Source organism: Vidua macroura, chromosome 21, assembly GCF_024509145.1.
Source record: "Vidua macroura isolate BioBank_ID:100142 chromosome 21, ASM2450914v1, whole genome shotgun sequence".
NCBI lineage: Eukaryota > Metazoa > Chordata > Aves > Passeriformes > Viduidae > Vidua > Vidua macroura.
The window spans coordinates 974440-997987 of NC_071591.1; the positions used below are offsets into that span (position 1 = coordinate 974440).

General features: G+C 45.1%; 2 protein-coding genes across 7 annotated transcripts in view; both read right to left on the bottom strand.

The window, feature by feature from the left end:
- Positions 1 to 594: 594 nt before the first annotated feature.
- Positions 595 to 17046, bottom strand: GOLGA1 (golgin A1). 3 transcript variants are annotated; one of them, XM_053996157.1, is made up of 23 exons: positions 16841 to 17046; positions 16164 to 16473; positions 14465 to 14555; positions 13069 to 13143; positions 12483 to 12580; positions 11949 to 11981; positions 11385 to 11513; positions 10948 to 11117; positions 10459 to 10570; positions 10240 to 10335; positions 9889 to 10014; positions 8971 to 9066; positions 8444 to 8539; positions 8034 to 8186; positions 7712 to 7807; positions 6908 to 6997; positions 5995 to 6097; positions 5605 to 5723; positions 5238 to 5399; positions 4687 to 4746; positions 3971 to 4135; positions 3702 to 3788; positions 595 to 2883 (listed from the first exon to the last, which is right to left on the bottom strand). In XM_053996157.1, exons 2-23 carry the CDS (start codon positions 16296 to 16298, stop codon positions 2803 to 2805), a joined length of 2373 nt encoding a protein of 790 aa, XP_053852132.1. In that variant the 5' UTR covers positions 16299 to 16473; positions 16841 to 17046; the 3' UTR covers positions 595 to 2802. The 3 variants fall into 3 exon arrangements, with proteins under 3 accessions (XP_053852132.1, XP_053852130.1, XP_053852131.1); XM_053996155.1 differs by having other exon boundaries at positions 5566 to 5723; XM_053996156.1 differs by lacking the exon at positions 16841 to 17046 and having other exon boundaries at positions 5566 to 5723; positions 16164 to 16609.
- Positions 17047 to 17192: 146 nt separating this feature from the next.
- SCAI (suppressor of cancer cell invasion) overlaps positions 17193 to 23548 on the bottom strand; it is a 38072-nt gene continuing 31716 nt past the window's right edge. For all 4 annotated transcript variants that reach the window (XM_053996251.1, XM_053996249.1, XM_053996248.1 and 1 more), the window contains one exon: positions 17193 to 22866. In XM_053996251.1, the coding sequence (XP_053852226.1) occupies positions 22717 to 22866 (150 nt within the window). In that variant the 3' untranslated portion in view covers positions 17193 to 22716. The remainder of the gene's footprint in view (positions 22867 to 23548) is intronic.

The following is a 23548-nucleotide window of genomic DNA, read 5'->3' on the forward strand; positions in this document are numbered from 1 at the left end:
GTCCACCTTTGTAGGACTGCTCCTAACTCCTGCTGCTTAGAGAATTTGTCCTCAAATCCAACTCTGTCCTGGATGCAGGGAGTGAGTTCAGCTGTAACAATCAAGACTTACAAGATGCAGTGAATAGGACACATAGTAAGCACCCTGGCTTTGATTTTGGTGTTCTTATCCACGCTAGAAAGTCGAGCAGATATTTCAGAACTTGTGATTTAAGTATTGGTGTGTCCTCTGCCCAGGCAGGACACGACTCCTGGATCCATGGCTGGCCCCTCGTCCCTCTGGCTCGGGCAGGGCTCCCTGCCCTTTGGCACCAAGGAGCAGCTGCCTGGGGAGCCCCAGCTCCACCCAGCCCTTGCTTCCATCAGCTGCTCAAAGCGCAGCAGCAGCTGGTCCTGGCGGGAGGTGGTTTTGGAAGCAGCAGTGGCACAACTCATTGTGGCACAACTCCCTGTCAGAGGCCTTGGTGGCACAGCTGGCACACCCATCCTCACCCTGGGCAAAGGTGGGGTTTGGGTCATGGTTTAAAAGTCAATTTTAAATAGCTATAGTATCCATGGGGAGATAACCAGAACTATAAAAAGACAGAAATCAAAATTAGGGGTTTGATCCAAAATGTATTGCACCACAAATTTCATAGTGTTTCATCATACAATCCATATTTACAGCACAGAAGGAAAGAAATCCAATGGTGATAGAAAGGATTATGTATAACCACGGTTCTGAGACAAGGGAAAGTGCATTAGCTTTTTAATACATGTATACACACCAGTCTTGCTCTGATACCTAACGAAAATTCAACACTTAAGAACTAGTTTATGGTAAGTTGATCCTTTATGAGCTTTGGGATCTGAAACTGAAGTTGTTAGTGAATATATAACCTAAGATCTTACTTTGTCACTCCGTTCCAGGCTGCCTGTCCTGCTTTCCTTACTGTTCAGCAGTAACCTTTGAAGCCAGGATCAGCATAAACCCAACAGTCTTTCAGCAGGGAGCAGTGGGAGTGAGGGAGTCCTGATCCCTGGTCCCACAGAAACAGGGCAGGGCAAAGGGACATTAGAAAGGAAAATATCTCAGAGAATAAAATCTTCCCAGAACCAGCAGGGTTATTCCACCCCGCTGTATCTCAGTAGAGAAACAATTTAAATAAATGTACTTTTTGATTGTCTATTTCCACAGTAGAGCAGGGCTGAACCCTTCCATGCTCTATCCTGTCTGGAAGTGCCATGAATTTGGTTACTAAAGACTGTTTGGACAAGCTTTAGTGTACCAAAAAATTCTGTTGGTTTTCTTAACTTCAGCCAAATCCAACCTGGCTCTGACTGAGGAGCAGCACCTGTGCCCAGTAACAGCTCCTGGGAGTACCTGTGTCTGGGGTGGGGCTGTCTGGGAGACCAGCAGGCTCTGGATCAGCACATTCACCTCCTGCTGGATCTCCATTGGGGAAAGCTTGAATTATCCTGAATATATTTAACAGAAGTATGAACTTCCTTGTAAGAGAAGTCCCAGAACTGCAGCATGCTCACTCAGTTCCATACATGTGTAGATTTTTGGACATAGGTCTCAGTTTTCAGAAGTCAGACTAAGTGCTGCTTCCCATTTGGATCCAGATTTTGCAGTGGTGTTAATAAGTCTGGGCAAAATTGTGCTTCCAGGGAGGAAGTGCCACCTTGGTCCCCTTTCCTTATTGTATTAGGAAAACAAGCTGCTGGAACCACAACTTGTTCACTAAGAGTTGAATTTTGCCCTCAAACCCCTCATGAGCAGCATTTCTTTTACCTTAATAGTCAGGACACAGTTAACATATTCATAACAGCTTTTAAGCATCAGTATTTGAAGTACAGAAAACCACAACCAAAGAGGCAGATCCTGGTTATAAGGATTTGTTGCTAGCAGACTTGGAAGAAAAAAAAAGGAATCAATATGTTTAGTACCAGCATTCTTCACCCTTTGTAACTAGATTTTTTTTTTTTTTAAATAAAAGGTATTTTTTAGTGTGGATTTACAATACCTGGAACTCAGCTTTAAAAATTTAAAATGGTTTCCTACCCCTTTTCCCACTGCTAACAACCCATGGAACAGGCTAATGGATTAGTTTTAAAGGCGACTGAGGATTAGGTACTATAATTAAGACCATTTTAAATATTATTTTTCTTTAAGAAAAGTAAAATCAGACAACTCTAAAGTTGTGCTCTCAAATTAAATAATCATCAACATGCAGCCTTGAGGGCTGCAGGCCAGGATAAATGCACCTTAAATTACACAGTGATATGAAAAAATGCCAACCATTAGTTAATGTCAGTATTAGAAGGCAAGGCAGAGTTCTTTTTTGGTTAAAGCTCCTGCTCCTGTCCTGTGAAAGGCTTTGCAAACCATCCCACTCTCAACACTGTTCTGCCAACACATTTTTCATTGCTGGCTTCCCACAGCCAGACAAGCAGCTTTTCTGTGCCCAGAGTCACTGGACTCTGGAACAGCAGCTGGAATCACCATCCCAAGAGACTGAACTGGCAGCCCTGCTGTCAGCGAGGTCCTCAGAACCCTCTGGTGCCAGGAACCCAGGAGTGATGAGCACAAGGAGCTGCTCCCATCACAGACACCGAGGAGGTCCCCGACTCCAGCCCAGAGCTGTTCCAGTCTGTAGTGAAAGTGTCTCCTTGCACAGTATTAGTTTTGTAAACAGAGCCAGAAGTTCTTGTACAAAATACTGCAATGACAGTGATTAAGACACACCTGGAGCAGTGTGTTCAGCATTCTTTTCACAGAAAGAAGTGCCTGGATACTGCCTGCCACCTTCAGGTTCCCTTAAGGCCACAGAGTCCTTGGGCTCGAGATAGACGGCCGGATGCTGCCTTTGGGAGATGGCTTTGACCCAAACCAGGACATCTAGGACACAACAGCACACCACACATCACACAGGGGTCACACTTTTAGATGTGAAAAAGAAGCAATACAGTACTCAGCCATGTTCTCATCATTTGATGGAAAGACCTATTTATAAATCAGAATGCTGCAGATTCCAGACTGAAGCAGGCAGCTTCACACAACCAGATCTGGAAGGAACAGCACCCACTTCCCATAGGTGAAAATGACTGAAGATTATACTTACATATATTCCTTTAAAATAATTTCAAATTAGAACTCTACAGTCATTCAAACACAGTGCCTTTAGTCAATGTAGCATTAGTGTTCCCTGAACCAGATGGTGAGGAAATCTCTTCACCTGCAGACTGAACATCCCAACTCCCTGCGTGGGCAGGGATGGTGCAGGACCTGGAGCTGAGGCAGCACTCACTGTAGAACATTCCCTAACCACCACAAAGCCAGGGCCACGCAGATCTCAGCTTAGCCCACGGAAAGGAAACACAGATCTTGGTGTCTGAGCCCAATGCCAAAAGGACAAGCCCAGAATTAGGCTCCTGCTGTTAAACACTGACTGTTAGAGCAATGAGCTTCCAGCTTCTCCCCACAGATCAAGTCCACTGGGCAAAGCTGTGCTCCAACTCCTCTGGGCACCAGAAAGCTGCTATTTCCCTCACTGAAAGGGACAATTCCTGGCATGCATGCAGTCAGCTAACATTTTAATAATATATTACATTTATTATTGTAGCTAACATTTGGGAAAAAGACACTTTTCCTAATCTCCCAGCATCTAGAAATTTTCATTGTCTCATTAGAGACTACATACGGCACAGAAGCCTTACCTTGTACTCCAGAGTTTCTTTGAGCATGTTTTCTTCCTCTTGTGAAAAATTCAGTAACACGGACACAGCTTTGATGAGATGGAATGCCTGAAAGAAACCACACAGCTGTGTTCCAAACATGTTGCTGTCAGCTATTTTGTTTTACTGCCCCCACTGTACACTTTTTAATTGCCAAATTATGGAATTGGCATACAGCGTCCTTAGGAGGTGACAGTGGCAATTTCTAGAGAAAGACAGATGTAGAAAGGGAAGATAAGTGGCACCTTTACCTCAGATTCCCTGCAGGACATGAACTTTAGTACAACATGTTTAAGGTATTCGAAGTTTATCTCTCTCGAGTCGTTCAAGTCAGAGTTGTTGGTGACAGTCACAGAAGCATTAGGCACTTCAGAATTCACACGTAGCTCAGGTACCTCACTGTCAGGCCTTATTTTCTACAAAAAAAAAAAAAAAAAAACAACCAACAGAAGAAAAAGAGAAGCACATTGCAGATGCTGTTAGCTTGACACTGGGAAGGGTCTGGGTTCAGGATATCTGAAGAGGGTTGTACCCACAGGTGGGTACAAACTGGGCATCAACAGCTCCTCATCCTTCATGGGTCACAGCAGAGAAGTGTCTCCAGCTCTCCCTACACTCAAGGACAGGAGCTGGTTGATGTCAGTGTTCTGTGTACGTTACCCAAACCAGCCAGGAACTGGCTCTATGGTGGAAACTATCCCTTGGTAATTTTCTCCTACCACTAACCTGCTTTGAGCCTTTCAAACGTGGGCTTTCTTCAGAAAAATTTTCAACGTCAGAGCAAAAATAACAATTTTAAAACCTCTGTTAATTTTCTTTTAAATAGACTTTTTTTTTTTTTTTTTCTTGGAGAGATAAACCATTGCAGAGGGATGCAATGGGAATTAGCAGTCAAGCTTTTGGAATAACAGTGCAAGTACCTGCCAGCAAGTACCTTCTGAAGAGACTGAAAACACACAACCCTTACCAGCTCTTTCTGGAGAGTTTTCTTGAGTTCTGCCATTCTTTGCTGAAGTTGCTTTATCATCTGTAAGCACAGCAAAGGAGAGTTTAACACAGTATTCATTGTCAGGACCCCCAGGTATCTGGAAAAACCCATAATAAATGAGTACTGAATGAAATAATAATTAACCAACACTGACAGCTGTGAAGAAGCAACCCGAAAGCCTTGCCTTGCCAGCTGCACACAGCAGCAGGCATGTGACAGGACACTTGGGCTTTCATGTGACAGCAGCATGGAACTGAACCGAATTCACTCAGAAGGGCTCTGCAGGAAAGCTGTAAATAGTGCATCATTTGGTGCATCTTTCTGCCAAAATAGATCAGGATTCATGCAGCTCTTGCTGCAGTTTTTATTCATGGTTGCTAGATACTTGTGCAATCCAGAGAAAAGCATTTACTCACAGCATACTGGATTCAAATGGAACAGGCCTGTCCTTTAAAGGCTGCAGCATGGGCAGCACCAATTACTTGGCTTGCTAATTAAAAGGGGAAAGAGTACCAGCTGTTTCTGTTCACCTTGTTTTTCTCAGCAATTTGCTGTTCCAGCTCTCTGTTATCCTTCTGAAGTTGAATGACATCTGCAGCTGCCACCTCTCCGTTCTGTTCCACCACAGAGTTTTCTGGAGAAGGCAAATGCTCATTGTTCAAGGCCCTCGTTGATTCCTCCAGTTCTAAAACCTATAAACATTGGAGAGATATCATGACATTTGCAGCCCAAGAACACTGCCCAGGGAGAAAGCCAGACTTCTTTTTGGTTGTTCAGGCAGGACAGAAGTGGGGGGCTCCTGCACACCTCCCTCTTTTCCCAGGAAGTCTGAGAGAATGGATTTGCAACTGCACTCACATTTTTCTCATGCTCTCTGGCCAACAGGGACTCCTGTACCTGCAGCTTCAGCTCATCAATTTCTTTTCTTGCTGTTTCCTCTATCTCCACTGCTTGGCTCTGACTTGCTTCTATGTCCAACTGTAACTGATGCACCTGCAGCAACACAGCTTCATGGTCTGGGAAAGGAGAGACCTGCTTAGTACCAGTGTTGCACATCAGATGGGAGTTTCTAATCCATTTGGTCTGTCATGAAGACAGAAAGCCAGGGGAGAGACAGAAAGACAGAAGAGAGACTGTCCAATTGTTAGTGACCAATAAGCCATTTTGAAAATGCTAAAAGATTAAATATGGAAGAGAAATCTAGAAAAATTACAATCTACCAGGCAAGGCCAGAACTAGAGACTACTTAAAAGTTGTCTGGCATACAGTAGACTCATTTGGTCTAACCTTGACTGAGTTGGTTCAGTTCTTCCTTTTGTTTCAGCAGCAGATCACATTTTTCATCAATCAGCTGGTCCTTCTCCTTTATTAGGGTATTCAGATGTGAAACCTTCAAAGCAGAAAAACAGTGAACAGAAGTCATGAAAGATATAAAACAGGAAGAGGAAGAGGGTGTTGAAAGATCCAACATCCTTCAGAATCTCAGCAGGCATCACCTCCACAATGCTGCCCTCAGTAACAAGCACTGAAGTTATTACTGGAAGAGCTAAACCCCACTTGGCTTCTGTGCCACCATCAGATTGTCACAGCCAGCATGTGGCAGCTGCAAAAGCTCCTGAGCAAAACAGGAGATGGCCTTAAACCCCTTCTACACAGATCTGGCCCAGCAAGCACACATCTACAGCAGTCCCAGAAGAATAAAGAAACCAAAAGATGGGACTAACTCCAGCCAAACTTGCTCAGTTGACAGTTCCTACTTTAAGCAAACACAAGCTCACATTATCCACTATTTTTTATACAGGAGGAGCAAATCAAGACTACCTAGAACTGACAATTGGTACTGGACACAAGCTCCTTCCTATGAGGAAATGTACAATTTTACAACTGCTCTGCTCCAGAGGAACCCAGATGTGACACAGGCCCTGAAAGCAGCTAACCAGAACAAACAGGTTTCTTCCAAAGAAGCAGCCAGATGTCAGGGGCTCCCCATGGCCAGTGCACTGAGACAGTAACACCTCACAGACTGCAGGGCTCTGCAACAGTCTCAGGTTTACTGAGGCAACCACTGCTGTCTCACATGCTGTGGATATGACTCTGACCAAGGGTCTTGAATGTTAGGATAAATAAATCCAAACCTAGTCTGCTCTCTGAAAGGTTGGGACGTCTCAAATACATTTTCAAACAGTCATTATTAACCAACCTGCTGTTGTAATTCCTCTCTTTGTTTCCGTGTTTCTTCCAATGCTTTAGCAATTTCCACACTGACAGTTTCTCTGCTGCTCATCTCATTCTGCAAACCAGAAGTAATTGAGAGGTTATGTGAGACAACTAAATCAAGTCAGTCTCTCATCTTTAACCCCAAATTTATTAGGACTACAATTATGAGTGCTCTGACACACTACAATTTCCAAATGAGTCAGGTTTGTTTTACTGATTGCTGCTCTCTGCATATGCAAGAGCAACATAGAACTGATGTAAGAACCCAAACAAACCCAATGCTTACAACATCTTTCAGCTTGAAGTCACTATTACAAAGAAGTAGCTCCTTGCTACAACAGAACTTTATTCCAATTGTGCATCCAGGAGTAGCTATGAAAAAAATTTCAACCATCTAAAATCACAGTCAAAATTGGATAAACTGTAAATACCCAACTAATTTAAGTTTTAAACTTTTTGGTTTGGAGTGGAATCTGATGTTGAACCATTCTGTATTCACCACTGCTAACAGGATTTCCAAGCTCTTCACATCCCTGACAATATGGGAATGTGTTATTTCTGCCAGATTTAGGCAGACCCAAGGGTTCTGGTTCAGAAAAGGATCAGCCCTTTGTAATGCTTCTCAAACACATTTCTGCTGAGTACCAGAGATGATTTACAGCTCCAAGTACCTGCAACCTGAACATAACAGGCCTCCAAGCACTGAATGTAACCCACTGTGCTGTTTACTGTTCCTCAGCCTCAGCTCTGTCCCAAGACAATGCCCAAGTACCCAGTCCAGCCTTACCTTTAGCCTGTTCAGTTCAGACTCTTGTTGTTTCAGTGAACTCTCATACCCTTCTTTGCTTCCCTTGAGGTTTTCATTTTCCTTCTCCAACTGGCTCTGTAAAATAAAGTGTTTGAATACACAGTACAATTATTCTAATGCTTTGTCTGAACAATTAAACACATCTAATGCTTTGCTCATACTTAGTGCCTCAAAGTATATCTTCTATTATAATGCCAGGAGCGCTGAATAAGAACGTTCAGACAACCAGCAAGCTCTACAAGCTGTGTTAAAATCATGTTGTGAAGACTCTCACAACCCACCAGACAGTTTCTGTACTTACAATCCTGTGCTGAGTTGCTGTTTTATCCAATTCCCAAGTTTTTTCAAGAGCAGCAATCTGAGACTCCAGCCCAGTAACTTTCTGATCATACTGATGTTTTTCACTTAAAATCTGTTGCTGCAGTTGTTTTCTTTCATCTTCTAGATCAGCTTGCTTAAGAGAAATAAAGAAAACTACATTAATAGAATGGTATTTTGACATCATTCTGACAAGATCAGACACCATCCCATGAGACACTCAAACTGAGGAACATTATTCCTTTGGCAGCAGTGTCATGTACTCACAGAGCAGAGTTCAGGAGACAAACAGCAAGAAAACAAACACTTGAATAACAAAACAGAGAAGTGATTATCTCTGGAGATGCTGAAGACTGATCTGTTGCTGGTCAGTGAAACATGCAGGATACTCACCAGCTTCTGGATCTTCAGATCCTGCTCAGCAGCTGCTTCTTTGCTCTTTTTCAATGTTTCTGTTGCAATCCGTAGTTTCTCTTCCAGTTCTTTATTCTAAAATTACACCATTAATTAAAATCCTTATCCACTGGCATCTGTGTTATTTAATAAGTTTGCATAATACAGAGTGGCCCAGGAGGGGAAGGTAAACATTAAATCCCTGAAACCACAGAGCTAGAGAAGCTGCCTATTTCACACGTGCAGGTTTCAGAAATTCTTCACCACAGCACTGCCCCAGCAATGCTTGCACTTGAGTTATTTGTTTCTTAGTACAGGGAGGATCTGCACAAAACCTCTACCTTCACCTCTAGGCCCTCCTCCACCCATGAAGTGGGGAGATGCCCAGAGACACTGATCAATTACTCTCAAGACCAAATGTGACTAAATGTACAATCTCATCTTTGGCTGGGAGTGCAGTGAGGGGAGGAGTAGGGCATAGAGGATGAAAAGAGGGGGAATCTGTGGTGAAATTAAAAACTGCTCACCTGTGTTTCCAACAGGTTCAGAGCCTCTCCGTGCTGTGTCCTGTCTGTCAGTACCTGCTGCCTGCTCTCCTCCAGCCTCTGCTCAAGAGCAGCTTTCTGAAGATTACATTGAGGGCAAGAACACGAGCAAGGATGGACAAAGACATAAGTTGTGGGCGTCATAAAATTTTTCCTTTTTATTTCATTTATAAGGTGAAACTAAAAAGGGACAGAATGTTTTAATATCTCTAGATAACTTTAAACTGCCTTGAGTTTACTAAGCCAAGTCCTTTTGTCACAGCAACACGGAGGTGACATGACTGTAGGCACCCTGACCAGGGAAAAGCAAACATCCCCTTGTCTCCCCAAGACCCAGCTGGGGAAACATTGCTCCAGGCTGATTCTGAGCAGAGCATCAGTGCTTGAGAAAGACAGCAAGAAGCAATGAGAAAAAAGGGATTAAGCACAGCTAAGTTTCTGTTTCCAGCTGTTGTTTAGCACTTCTGAGGCTGAGGTTTTCAGCATACAACATTCTGTTTGCACATCTATGTGCAAACAGTTCCCCTCCCTGCCCCACTGCCTTGCCAAAGAACAAGGAAAAGCATTCACTGCTCTTGAGAGGATTAATTAGAACTCCCAAATTGTTCCACCTCCTGTAGAGGTAGAAAGCTGCTCTCTTCCTTCTAAGCAGTGAGATGCAGTGCCTAAACAGACAATGCAGAAAGGCCATCTGTGCAGAGTCTACACAAACAGGCTCAGTGCAGCCACCCACATGTTCTGCCCAGCACAGTGTGCCAAAACACACTGACAGGACAAATGTGGCTGTGTGACATCAGCAGCTTTCTTTCAATGCGTGAGAAGTAACGCATGACCTAAAAAACCCAAAACAAACAACTCCCTAATACTGTACTTCTAAGCAGCCTTTAACTGTGTAATTACCTCTTTGAGCAGCTCCTGCATGTGTTCATCTCCTGAGAGATTTCTTTCTAGCTTTTTTTCCAGAGAAGACACCTTTTCCTGCAGCTGTTCAGTAAGTTTATCTCTCTCAGCAAGTTCAAAAGTCATCTGTGAGAATGAGAAATCACAGAATCTTTTTTGTAATGAAGCTTTCAGCTGAACTGTTGTGGTTTGACTGTTGAAAATGCCAATAGAAAGGAAAGTTCTATTTGAAAAGATAATATGATCCTGGAACACTTTCTGGGCACCAAACTTCCAACTACACAAAGGTGTACATTACCCAAATGTGCACTTTTACACCAGCAACCACACATGCATCTGAAACCACCTCACCTTTTGCTTTTGCTGCTCACATTCCACCTTCAGAGATTCATGCTCCACTTGTAACATTTCCAGTCTCTTCTCACAACCAGTACCAGCCACTCGAGCCTAAACATTTTGAGAAATTACTTACTTTGAAATTTAAATTTCCAACACCACATAACTGGTATCTAATCTAACTTCTGCAGGCATGGAGCTCTTTGAATCAAATCTCACTTGGCTCAAACTTACATTTTGCAAGTCTACAGAAAGCTGCTGAATGACAGTTTGTAGCTCCTGTTCTCTTAACTCCAGAGCAGTGATCTTATTTTCTGCATTTGTCTCAGCTGTCATTAGTTCATCTCTTCACAGAAAGAGAATAAAAACAAGTGAAATACCATTCCAGAAAAATAATCTGTAGCAGATAATTCTGCTGCTTATGAAAATGGACATCAACAAAATTTTCTTGTCCTAAAACCAGCCACCATCATCAATCACTGCTTAATTATACATTTTCAAAAAAGTGACAGTTAAGCATTCAAACCACAAAAAAAGGAAATAATTTACCAAAAAAGTATTACTATCATTGGCTTGGCATTTACATCCCCATGGCCATAGCAGAGGCAAAGATTCGGCCAACTCACTACATATATAAACTCTTGCAAAGAGACAGAAGTGAGCATGAAGTAAAAACACAGGGAAAACACATCCACTGCTCCTCTGGAACGCTGAGCTGCATACCTCCGAGCCTCCAGCTCCAGGAGCTGCTGCTGCAAGTGCTGGAGGTCCCTCCTCAGGCCCGAGGACTCGCTGCGAGCCTCCTGCAGCTCCGCCCTGGCCTGGCTCAGCTCTTGGGCACGCGCCTCCAGCTCCTGCTCTGCTCTGCTCAGAGACTCTTCCTTCTTCAAAAGCTGAACAGTAGAAGATTATCTTTGGCATTACAGACACCAGTAACACTGATAAACATTTCACTGAAACCTGCCTGTTTCACTAATTTGTGGGCTGAACTAAGTGAGATAATAAACTACATAATATTGTGTTCAGTACCTACTGTTAGGATTTTGACACCAACTAAATCTGTGTACAAGCATAAAGGCTGAAAAAATGAATGCTGGGCTACCACTAACTTAATATCCTGGTAAACACTTCAGGAAACAAAAAGTTTAAAATATTCTTACCATGTGTTTAACTTTGGCAATTTCCTGCTGCTGAAAGCCCTCCAGTTCATCGATTTCATCTCGTTTTTGGAAAAGGTTCAAACTCTGCTCCCTCATTTCTTGTAACTGTGTTTGAAGCATTTTTTTTTCCTGATAAATGAACAGAACCAAAGGATATCAAAGGATCTCTGTATGCTTATGTCAAGTTAATGTCAGGTAAACTCTCTGGGAAAGAAATCTTGTCTTGCAGCCATACAGCTCCTGATGGTCATCCATATAGAACTAGAAATCCTTTCAGATTCATGTCACAGTGAAAATTACCAAACTTCAGAAAAACATAAAAAGAAATCTGAATTCATTATAATGCCACCAATGACCATCTAAGCTGAACTCTTAAAAATGGACCATGTTCCACCTTACAGAAGGACAACTTTCCCATCATAACCCATCATTCTTCACTTCCCTGCTGAATAATAAAAAGGGCTGAACAGAGCTGAGTTCTGATAGAGTTGAAAGTGTGCAGGATGGTGTTTGCAAATACACACAGAGACACACTACACCCCCGATAAAAACATCCAAGGTTACCTTTTCAACTTGGCCAAGTTTTTCCATCCACTCCTGAACAAGAAAGAAAGAAAGGAGAAAAAAAAGATATCAAAATCTATTTGCACACTTTCAAGGACAGCAATTATGGTTAAAAAAAAAAAAAAAAGAAAAAGAAGAATTTGTACTGTTAGCAGATACTAAGCTTTGGTAATGATTAAAAAAATAATCAGCAGCAGTACAGTAACAGCCAGTGCTTGAATAGATGAAGGCTGAGGAATCACTCATGCTACCCGAATACATAAGTTTTATGCAAGTAAAATAAATGTGACAACAAGCCTACTGCCACTGAATCTTATCTAAGCTCAAGCTTAACCTTTCATTAGGAATTTTTGTGGGCTCTTGTTAAAACCAGTCGGAACAGTCTGAGCAGTGACAAGTCCTGCACCATTCCTGGCACTGAGCTCAGCACTGGCACGCTCACACACAGGGCTGAACAATTATTTTAATTAATAGCAACACCTGCCTAAAAGATCAGGGTCATGAGAGTCTGAAGTCCTGCTCAAGCTCTCTTACCTTGTCCTTTTTTTCCAAGGCCAAAGCCATTCCTTCAGCCATCTTGGCTCGACTGGCCTGATGGGCTTCATTCTGCTCCTGAAACTTCCTCATGGAGGCTATCAACAGAGAACCACCAGCTATATTAAAAACTCATCTTTTAAAATTACTTCTCACTGTCCTGTAAGTTATTTATAACATTAAAGAGCTTCTTCTGCAAGTAATTAGCCCCATCTTGACTGTAGCAGTAGCACTGTGCTACTCATTCCCTCACACTGCTTGGAGGCTGGCAAGGAGCCAAAGCTAGCAGCAGACAGGAATACTGCTCCTTGCTGGATTAGAACAAAGCTGTGGGTTTCCAAAAGGTCTTTCCTACATGCTAGTCCCAAATTTGGCAGAAGGAGTATAATAACAACTTCATTCAATACACTGCTGCTGCTTTTTATGCTGTAAATAAGGTAACAACTCGTGTTCTAATTGTTCACATGACAGAGGTGCACAGTTTGCAAGGAAATCATTAGCACACCTGTACACCAAACCTTCTTCCTTCCAACCACAGCAATTTTCAACTTAACTGAACAAAAAGGAAAAAAAGAAAAATACGTACAATCCTGATGCTTTTCTAATGCATTTTCAAGCTTCTCTTTTATCTTCTGCAGATTTCGGATCTGATCAGCATAATCTTGTGTGAGGAGGGAGAAGAACAGACCAAGAATGGACAGACATTGGGGAAGGACATTTTTAGGGTAACAAAAAAATAAAGAAGAAAAAGAAAGGGAAAAAAAAAAAGAAAAGAGGATGAGTGGCAAATGACAATGATTTTCTCAATCAGAAAATCATTCCTGCTGAGGAAATCTTGGGTGACCACAACAATGAACACAAGCAAATAGTTCTGTACTGTCCACAGGGTTGGCACAAACAGAAGGGCCTGTCCCAGGGTGTCAGTCACACAGACAAGAGCAGAACCACAGAATGAACAACTGTCCCTCCCTTTTTACTTCATCCCAGAACAGTGATACATTTCACTCTGTTCAGGAGAGGTGTCTGGCAACGGAAGGTGCAAGGAAGGGTTAATTCATGGCCAGTGCATCCATCTGCTCGTTGTTGCAGTGCCACAGCACTGCCCTCACCCTTGCTCAGCAGAACTGACACAGGAGGGAATAAAAACCAAAACAGAGTATACACACACCCTGGGAAGTTCCTGAACAAGGGAAAAGAGGATTTACTCACTGACTGGTTGCCTGCATGAGACCCCTGATACCCAGAGCCTCCCTCTCTTGTGTTAAGCCCCAGCCAGCACTTTTAAGTTTACCTTGTGCAAGCAGATGAGCACCTGGGCCTTTCAAATTCAAAGTGAAATAATTTTTGAAGCCTGTATTTTCTTGAACTGAACAGAAGCCCGATAAGTCTCCAGAATAAACCAAAATAATCCTTATCTGGCTGTAACCTTTCCTAATTTCCCAAGGCCTCTCATGAGCTTTGGGAAGAAGAGTGTAATGCAGTTCAGCCCAGTCTCTGGTCCCCTCCCTACAACAGGGATGGAGAGCAGTGCCAGTCTTCACTACAGCTTTACAGAACAAGGAATGAGAAAGAAAAAAGCCTCAGGACTGTTTTATGTTGAATTCTTTGTTTCTACTTCATTTCCAAGCCCTCTTCTTTAAGGATGGCACTGTGTTACTGCCAACATCAGAAAGCTCAGACCCTATGAGAAACAAATCATTGCACACAAGTGGGGACAGATGCTGTTTGAAACATGGGACAGAAAGCTATCCCAGCTGTTCCAAGGAATCACATAAATGTATTGTTGAAATCAGCAAAGATCTAGTTGCCTTCATAAAAAATTAATGATCCTGGATGCTCCCTTGTTGTCAATCAACAGGGCTGTTACAAATCACTTTTTTCAAAAGACCCTAATCCCATGTGTTTTTAATGAATTAAACTATATAAATTCAAAGGAAAGCATTTCCTAAAGTAACAAGATTTATATGCATCAGGGCACTTACCAGATAGCTTCACCTCCAGTTTTCTTATTTGTTCATTTCTTCTGAACAACTGGGATGAAAGATCCTCTCTGGAGCTGCTTCCATCAGAAGCCTTGGGAGAAAAGCAACACTCTAGCTTAAAAAATTTAGAGAAAGTGATCCTGCCATACATTAAGTCTGGGATAATAACCACTCTCCTGCCTAGGAACAGCACTGGTTTTTCCCATAGAGGGGAAAGTTGTACTAGCACAGCAGAATGTAAAAAATGCTGAAGGAGGAAACCAGCAAGGGCTTAACAGTGCCAGGCTGCCTGCTCCCCAAACTGGCACTGAGGGGATGGGGCAATGGAGTCACTGAGGGGGAGGAAATCAGGCTCCACAGCACAGGCACCAGGAAACGTCAAAGAGAGGGTTGTGAAAATCAAAGGAATGAAAAGAGAAGCAGTAATGCTTTTCAGGTGGGATAAAGTCACTGAAGCCCTGATGCAGCAATCTGTCCACACAAAATTCACTGCACAGCTGACTTGTGAGTCCTCTGGTGGGTTTTGCTCCAAAAAAGTCAATAGCAAGAGCAGTTAAATGAATACTGATAAAACAACTAACTCTTGGAGGTTTTCTGAAGACCACTCAAATTCATTATTTGTTTTGACATTTCATTATTTCATTATTTTGTTTTGCCAATTCATTATTTGTTTGCCATTATTTGTTTTCTGTTCTACAAGCTTGCAAGACGGCAAACAGAATTTCTACATGAGAATTTCCCAAGTGCTAAAGAAAAAAAAGCCTCAGAAGCACACAAGACTAATATATTTCCACTATAACATGTATTTAAACATTAAGAGCTCCTTAACAAAACTGAAATTTCAGCTGAGCCTCAAAGAAAAATTATTTAAAGCTCAACTGTGTAAATATCTTCTTCACTCTGCAGACACCAAACAGAGACTTGCTGCTGGCTCTGCAGTGGGGTGACACTGCCTTAATCCAGGCTTTCAAAAATGTGACAGCCAGCCAGCCAGGGCAGAGGTGCCAGAGCATTCCAGGGTCTGTTTAACCCATACGCTCCTGGAACTTCAGCACTTGTTTAAACAATGCTTTATAGTGAAAGACAGGAACTAAACAGCTTTGAGTGCAACAACGCTGCACGCGTCTGCAGCAGAGACACGTGCAGTGTCTCGGGTAGGAAGAGCACCAGGAAGCCAAGAGGTAAAATGACAACTGGCCAGCATCTAGCTGGCTTTTCTAGTGACAGAGAAGCTGTGGCTGTCCCACCCCTGGACGTGTCCCAGGCCAGGTGGGACAGGACTCACAGCAACCTGGTCTAGTGGAAGGTGTCCCTGTCCATGGAGGATGAGCTTAAAGGTCACCTCCAACCCAAACCATTCCAGGATCCTATGATTCAGTAATTAATATATATCATACACATAATTACAGCTTTATTCAAAGTTTTATGTCTACTTATCAATGTTTTGCATTGAAACAGCTTTGTTACTCATGTTTACATGGGAATGGAAGCCTCCTGGCAACTACTATGTTTAACAAACGTTTTCTCTTTAATATTTAATTTCACTCAAGCTGATGATACATTTATGCATTACGAGATACACTTACAAAGACACCCCAGCACCTTTTCAAATCACACACTAGACTTAAAACGGTTGTCTGCAAAACCGTAATAAAAATACTGCCAGAGAAATGAGATTTCAAAGCAAGGTGCAACTCACAAAGTCGTCTCCAGAGTCTGCTCCCACAGACGTGATCGATTCCTTACTGACAGACCTGGGGATGCGGGCGGTTCCTCCGGGCCTGGGAGCAACCGCTGCCTCCTCTGCGATCTTCTTCTTCAATTTGGCAAACATTTTACTGCTCGACAGCCCTGAAGTAGCCAGCTCCTTCTGGAAAGCCACAGCCTCCGACGTTTAATGCGCTGACACTCTTGTCTAAAGCTTCCAAATGCTGAGACTGAATTTTGAGCCTCATCCACTGGTTTACTGCATTTCTAGTGCCACCGAAGCCCTCAAGGCCTGGCAGTTCCTGCAAATTAAACAGAAGTGGGTTCCACACTAAAAAATCCCACCGGCATGAATCATTTGAAGGTAACAGAAAACCTTTTAACATCGCATCTGTTACAACGCCTTAAAAAATCGTGTGTCCCGGAGCAGAATCCGTTAAAGTCCCAAACCAACGGCCCCAAAGGGCGGCGGGGCCGGGGAGCGAGCGGGTCCCCTCAGCGCGGCCCCCACCCACACGCGAGGGAGGCCCGGCCCGGCCCGGCCCGGCCCGGCCCGGCCCGCGGAGGCTGCTCTGCTCCGAGGCACCGAGGGCCTGTCACCGCCGCTCCCCCGCGGCCCCGGCCCGGCTGCCCCCTCCTCTCCCGGTCCTCCGTCCCCTCGCTCCTCACCGCCCATGCCCGGCCGGGCCTCGCCGCTCCCGCGGCCGCCGCCGCTTCCCCGGACACCGCCGACCCGGAAGCGCCGCGCGGGGCGGAAGCGCCGCCGGCCCCGCTCCGCCCCCGACCGAGCTCCGCCCCCGACCGAGCACCGCCCTCAGCGCCGCTCCGCCCCCGACCGAGCTCCGTTCTCAGCGCCGCTCCGCCCCGGGCCCGCTCCGCCCTCCGGCTGAGCACCTCCCACAGCGCCGCTCCGCCCCCGACCGAGCTCCGCCCCCGACCAAGCTCCGCCCCCGCTCCGCTCTCGCCTCAGCCCCGCTCCTCCCGCCCGCAGTCCCAGCCCGCAGCGGAGCAGGCGCCTCGGTACGAGCGTTTTCCACAGTTTATTGACAGCACAGTCCGCCGGCGGGGCCGAGGCGGCGGCCGGGACAGGGACAGCGAACGGCTCGGACACGGCACGACCGCGAGCACCGGGCGGGAGCGGCCCCGGCGCGGCGGGGACGGACAAAAGCGAACGGAAAGCTGCTCCGAAGTCTCTGGAAAGGCGGTGACGAGCAGGACGGGGGCTGGCGCCGGTCGGCGGGACCCGGCCGGGCCGGGCCAAGCGGCAGGGCCCAGCTCCGTGGCGGATTGCTGCTCCCCGCAGTGCCCGGCAGTAACACAAACACGCTTCTTCCCTCCCCGGACGACGGCAGAGTCGCTTCTGGCATCACACTGCTTTGGCGATTACAGATCCCTTGCAAAAAAAAAGTCCATTTGCTCCAAAAAAAGTTTATTTATATATCTCTATATATTTTAAGGAAAATATCAGTTTTTACCAAAATACGATATACAGGCACACAGCTGTAAAATAACTTTAAACCAATTCACTATAAAATTACTTTTGGTAATAAATAATCTGATTCTCAGAGAGGCAAAACGCTCCCTGTACCTCCGCAGCTGGGCTGCCCGAGGCACGGTCCCTCTGCATTCCCAAAACGCTCCCGAACGCTCCCGCTGCGCTCCCCTCATCCTTCTCTGCCTGGCCTGGCCCAGGGCAGAAGCAACTTGTGCTTTTCGGCCTGCACGAGGCAGAATCCTGCTCCCAACGAACCAGTTCAATGGCAGAACGATTAGCGAGCCGTGAAGTCAAGGGGGCAGATCCTCCCCGCAGGGTTTATTCTGGAAGGAGCGGCTGCTGGGACTGGGCTGGTGAGATCTGTTCTGCTCTGGGGCTCCAGCAAGCTGTGCTGGGGTCTGCTCCCAACAGGAATCAAACCAGGAACAAAACATCTATGTGTGCCTCTGGGCAGAATTCAGTCCTTAACCCCAAAAAATGTCAGATTCAGAAATCCTGAACTAACTCTCCTCAGTCTTGGCAATGGTTGAGACGGGAAAACAAAAAGTGGCTGTCACTCCTAAATCTGAAGCAGTTACGTGTGTCCTCTGCTCTACTGAGCAGATCTCTACTGATCTTCAAAGCACCTGAATACAATTGGTCACAGAACAGTATTGCTCTAGAAGTCTGGTGTTACAAAAATCAGAGAGCCCCTTCAGGAGTGTATCATGTGCTCTGGAGAGTTTACCCCAGCTGCTGTGTGCAGTCTGACCTTAGGAGGCACACGGAGCAGTTTTCAGCTCTGTATTAAATTTTGTTCCCTTGTTCCTGCCTGCAGAGCTCCCTCAGCCCCAGGAGCAGCCACAGCCACCAGAGCAGCTCCCAGCACCACCAGGGCTGAGTGAGGCTCGGCCGCTGCTGCACCTCTGAGCTGCACCCGGACAGTTACTGAGGAATCAAACACAGGTAAAGCTTTTACAAAAGAAACCTCAAGACAAAACAGTTGTTCAGACAGATTCCAAGATTTTTAGCTTTGGGAAGAGCAGACTTGCAGCACAGCATGGTTACAGGACACGGGAGGCAGTGAGGCAGGGGAGGTGCTTCCTAACTCATGCCAGGGGTGGGCTATGGAACAGCACTCCCATCCCATCCTTAGGGGAGAAGCCCGACCAGAGCTACTCAAATTGTAGCTTTTGAAGATTATTAATTGAAGCTAGATTTCCTGTTGCCCCCATCTATTTCCTATGATCCTTTAAAGACATCTCTGCACATCTCCCTGGGGAACAGTCTTGAGGGGTTTAGTCAGTCACGACTTGACAGACATTATTTTGATGAATTACTCAAAGAAAGGTCCTGAAACTTCTCAAGAAAGCACTCCAGGGAGCAAGTCCTGTTTGCACAGCTCATGGAAGTTAGTGCTCCATTTAGCTGGTGCACAAAGCAAAATGACACATCACATCCCAAGAGGAATTAAAAAACAGAGCATTAAAGACTCATAACCCTGCATTGCCCTAGCACTGTTATTTTGAGAAGTCAAAGGGGGAAAAAAGGCAACAGCAGTAACTTTGGCGAGATGTCCCAAAGCCAATTTGAGCAGGAGCACAAACCTACTGTGGGAGCAGGATTCATCTGAGCACACCACACGCAGGGAGTAGGGAGCCAGGCAGGAGCAGTCCTGTAAGGACACAGCTGGTCCAGTTCACCTTGTCCTCTCAATGTTTTACATGCAGAATTTACCCCTTTAATGTGGCATTGCCTGGTGCTGGCAAGTCTTCTCCGCTAATATAAGCAATAAAGATACATGGAGAAAGGGAGAGCGAGACAAGAGGGAAGGCATCAGGCCTGAGAAGAAAAGGATTTGTTCTCTTCTCACTTAAAAATGGTTCAGTCTTTGCTTCGCTTCCACACTGAGGACTGTGAGATACAGAAACCAGATTTTCTTCAGTACACACAAGCATACACCGAGAGGTACCTACGACCATAGCACAGAGCACAAAGTAGCACAAGTTTAGAATGACTTAGTTCAAACAAGACAAGCTTTTACTTGGAGGGGAAAATATCAACATTTTCATCTTGAAAGCAGTTCTTTGGGTGGGAAAGAAGGGGCTGGCTCAAAATCCAAGAGCAGACACTCGTCCTAGCTACAGCTAGAGCAGACAGAGGGTGTGAGCCCTCTGCTTCCACAGTACAAATCCATACTCCTCCCAACACAACAGGAGTGAAATCTTTATCTTTGAACGTCCCAGCACTGGACCTTCTAACAAAGATCAGCGGGTAAGAGGAGAATTAGGAACCTCAAGAATTAATTTTTGACTTGGCCAGTCATTGCTGCTAAGTTCAACTTCTGGACTAATTTTCAAGGCCTAAATTCTCCTCCTACATTCCAGCTTCTTCTTTTAAAAAGTGCATTCTTCTCTGACGAGATCTACCTTGGCAAAAAGCAAACAGAACTTCCTCGAAGGGCTGCAAATGGTAGAAGCCTCTCAGGTCACAAGCAAGGACTCCCCACTTCAGCCTGGCTAAACAAAGGTGAGGACCACCAAGGCTTTCCCAGTCAGTTCACAGGCAATGTCCCAGAGGTTCACCAGCCCACACGAGTGGAATCATCATCATCATCACTCCTATGCTTGGAAACAGCATACTCTTTTCTTTTCCACAGAGATGGAACCAAAAAAGGAATAGCTTCGTCAAAGCAAAAGCTAAAGCAAAGCAAAAGCATTTGGCTGGAAGGCAGTGAGCTGGGGAAAACTCAATTCCCTTTTTCCATGCAAGCTGAACGCTGCTGGTAGAGGAACAGCAGGCAGGGCAACAGATAACCTGCCTCTCTCTGCTGCATTAAAGGCTTCCTGCATCTTTAGCCTCCACATACAATCCCACGTTTTAGCAACTGGGGACCTCCTACCAGGCAGAAAGGCCAGGATCAGCTTCACAGTAAATACACGGATCTTATCACTGTAATACAGACAGGGGTACCCATTCCCCTGGCTAACTAAGGGCTCCTGTACCCGGAATCAGTTATCAATTACTTCAAGGTCCAAGGGTAAGTCCCTGGAAACAGCAAATTACAGTGGCACAAGAGCCATAACCTTTAGTACAACCACAAATGGTCTGCAGCACCTTGTGGAATCCACCCAACATGGCGTATGTGTGTATATATAAATTTTGTATATAGACATTGTAGTGGTTCATTCTTTTTAATACATATACAGGTACCTATACATATATACATATTTACAATTTACACCAGCCAGTAGATGTGTGTACTGTACATACACACACAAACGCCGAGCACACACATGCACACACACGAACACACACTCGTCAGAACAGACTCCACAGCCCGGGAAAGGAAGTCCTGCCAGAGTCCAAAGAGCAGCACCAAGGGGGGTCTCAATGTACCAGCTTCACGACTGCTTAGGACAAACACAAGCATTCACAGGATTTTGTACACTTGGGAAATAAAGAATGGGTGGTGCAAGCTTCAGCCCAGCTACGAAGAACCTTCATGCAAACTGCCCAGCTACACTGCAGCCGTTCCTGCTGTTCCACACTGTGCTCCCTCAGCAGAATGGATCCACCAGTGCTGTTCTGGCTGACCAGATCACGCCCTGGGTGATGCTCTGCACCCAGGACTGCCATGGCACTACAACAGTCACCAAGTTCTGCACTGTTTCCTCCTAAGCACAGAGGCATGGCTGGGCTTAAACTAAAAGGACCTGTCCTCTCACTTATTTTCTAGCAGCCCATGGAACAGCGACAATTGGCTTTTTCATTTAATAAAGCATCTCCATTCCCTCATCCTTGCTCACCTGCACTGCCAGGAGCTGCCAGAGCTCCTCTAGCTCTGCAGGGCAGGCAGTGCAGCCCCAAATGAGCCAGCCAGCCTGCTTCCCATCAGCCACAAGAGCCTTCTCCAGCCAGCCCCCTCCCAAAGGCCACTGTCCTCCTGCAGACACCCACCCATCCGAGCTCCTGGGCTGGGGAGCCAATGGTGCTGCCACAGCTACAGCCCCTCGCTGCTCCTGGCTCCAGGGCAGGACTGAGCCATGGGGGGGGGGGGACATGCAAAACATCCAGGGGGTCCTGGCAGCTCCCAGTGGCTTCACCTGCAAGGGGAACACCAGCACCTCTGGCGGGGCACGGGGCCGTGGCACAGCAGGGTCAGACACACGAGGGACAGAGGGGCTGGTACAGGACATCCTCTCAGCTCCTGCCAGGGAGTGGTCATGCTGTGGGAGCCACACATTCCATCCACACACGGAGACGAGGGGTAACACCTGCTGGAAATGCTGGAATTTCTAGAAGTACCTCAAACTGAAGAATGCCCCCTCCTCCTGTGGCAGGATGCCCCACATGACAGTGAGAGGCGGGGGCTGACTGTCAGGGTCTGCAGTTTGCTCACTACTGACCACCTGCCCAAGCAGCTCCTTGGCCAGCAGTACACACTTCACACAGAAAACTGCTGCGTCAAACTTATAGGGAGCATTAAGTATCTTTACAAATTCCCTTCAAAACACTGCTCCAAATGCAACTTAACTGCCCACAGTTTTGTCTCCTCACTTGCCTAAGACTGAAAAAATATATTTGTTATGAAGGAATCTGTGTTATTGCTATTGTTGGTTTGCACTGTGTGGTTCCATCTTTACCGTTTCAAATCCAAACTCTTTGGGGATAAAATACTGGTTTTTTTCTGTTGATTTTTTTTTCTTTCCAATTTCTTAAAATTGTATAAAAATAAAGGATTTCCACAAATGTGGGCTAAAGGTAACCAATAATACTTCTATGCTTAGGATCAGCTGTTGGAAATGTGGTTGACAGCCACAAGACCAGAAATAAACCTCTAGTGATTCTTTAGCTTAACATTTAAAAGACATGAAAACTTCTTCTTATAAAATTGACCCCATACAGAATGGAACAGCTCAACTAACAGCTGTTTATTATTACTTTTTAAAATAATGGTCCTAAATTTAAAAATAAAATCAAGTACTTCCTTTTATGATTTTCACATTATAAAACTGCACCATTCAAAATCTGTGGCCAGGGAATCCCCTTTGCAGTAAGACAGTTTCTCTTAATAGTCATCGAGTGTGTTTTCCAGGAAAACATTCCTAACATCCAGTATGGAAGCCAGCTCCAAAATGTGCTTTTGGAGGTGAGGGTTCTCCACCGTTTCATCTCTTGGCAGCTGAGGATAAGATTCAGGATAATTTCGAGTCTCCTGCTAGATGACAGTGAAAACAAAGAGAATCAGACACTCATTTCTCTCACACCCTCTAGGAAGAAGACTGCAAAAGGCCAATTTCATCCTAATCTATTCAGTATGGCACAGAGACAGAAAACATTCTAGAATTTTCAGTTTTCTCTTTCCATTGATTCAGAGATGGTCACAGTGGCAATATAAATGCCTGTTCATCTCAGATAGTTATTGGTGTGTTCACTGAGGCTTTGCAGAAAAAAAAAAAAAAAGAAACCACTAAAAGAGACAAAAAATATTCACCTGTACTTACCTAATAGGCTGGAGTTCAGTTCTTGAAATTACAGACATGTAAGTATCTCCAGTGGGAGATTCATCTCATCCTAAAACAAATATCTAAGACACTGGGGGCAAATCTCTCCCCACTAACACAGACCTACTTCTTTTCCCTGGTATCAGAGCAGCCCAGGTAGCTGACTTAGGCTTGGAGAGCTGCTGGACATCTGCAGTTCCACAACTGAATCCTGCACCTTTCAGTGCTCCAGTCCCATTTTCCCCTGCAGCATTTAAAATGGAGCAGGCAGTTTATATGCCAACACTCACATAAAATGGTGTAGATCCAGAGCAGACTTCTCTGCTGGCACAGCTTTAACCAACAGGGAGGCAAATACCATCTTCCTATTTAGTGTATTCATTTACATTTCAAAGA

What these genes read in the sequence shown, in the direction of transcription:
- GOLGA1 (XM_053996155.1), bottom strand. Translation starts at nt 16,298, where the DNA reads ATGTTTGCCAAATTGAAGAAGAAGATCGCAGAGGAGGCAGCGGTTGCT. An exon ending in ATTAGAAAAGCATCAGGATT is followed by an intron (nt 12,581 to 13,068) that starts GTACGTATTTTT and finishes CTCTGTTGATAG; the next exon opens with CCTCCATGAGGAAGTTTCAG. An exon ending in AAACTCTCCAGAAAGAGCTG is followed by an intron (nt 4,136 to 4,686) that starts GTAAGGGTTGTG and finishes TTTTTTTTGTAG; the next exon opens with AAAATAAGGCCTGACAGTGA.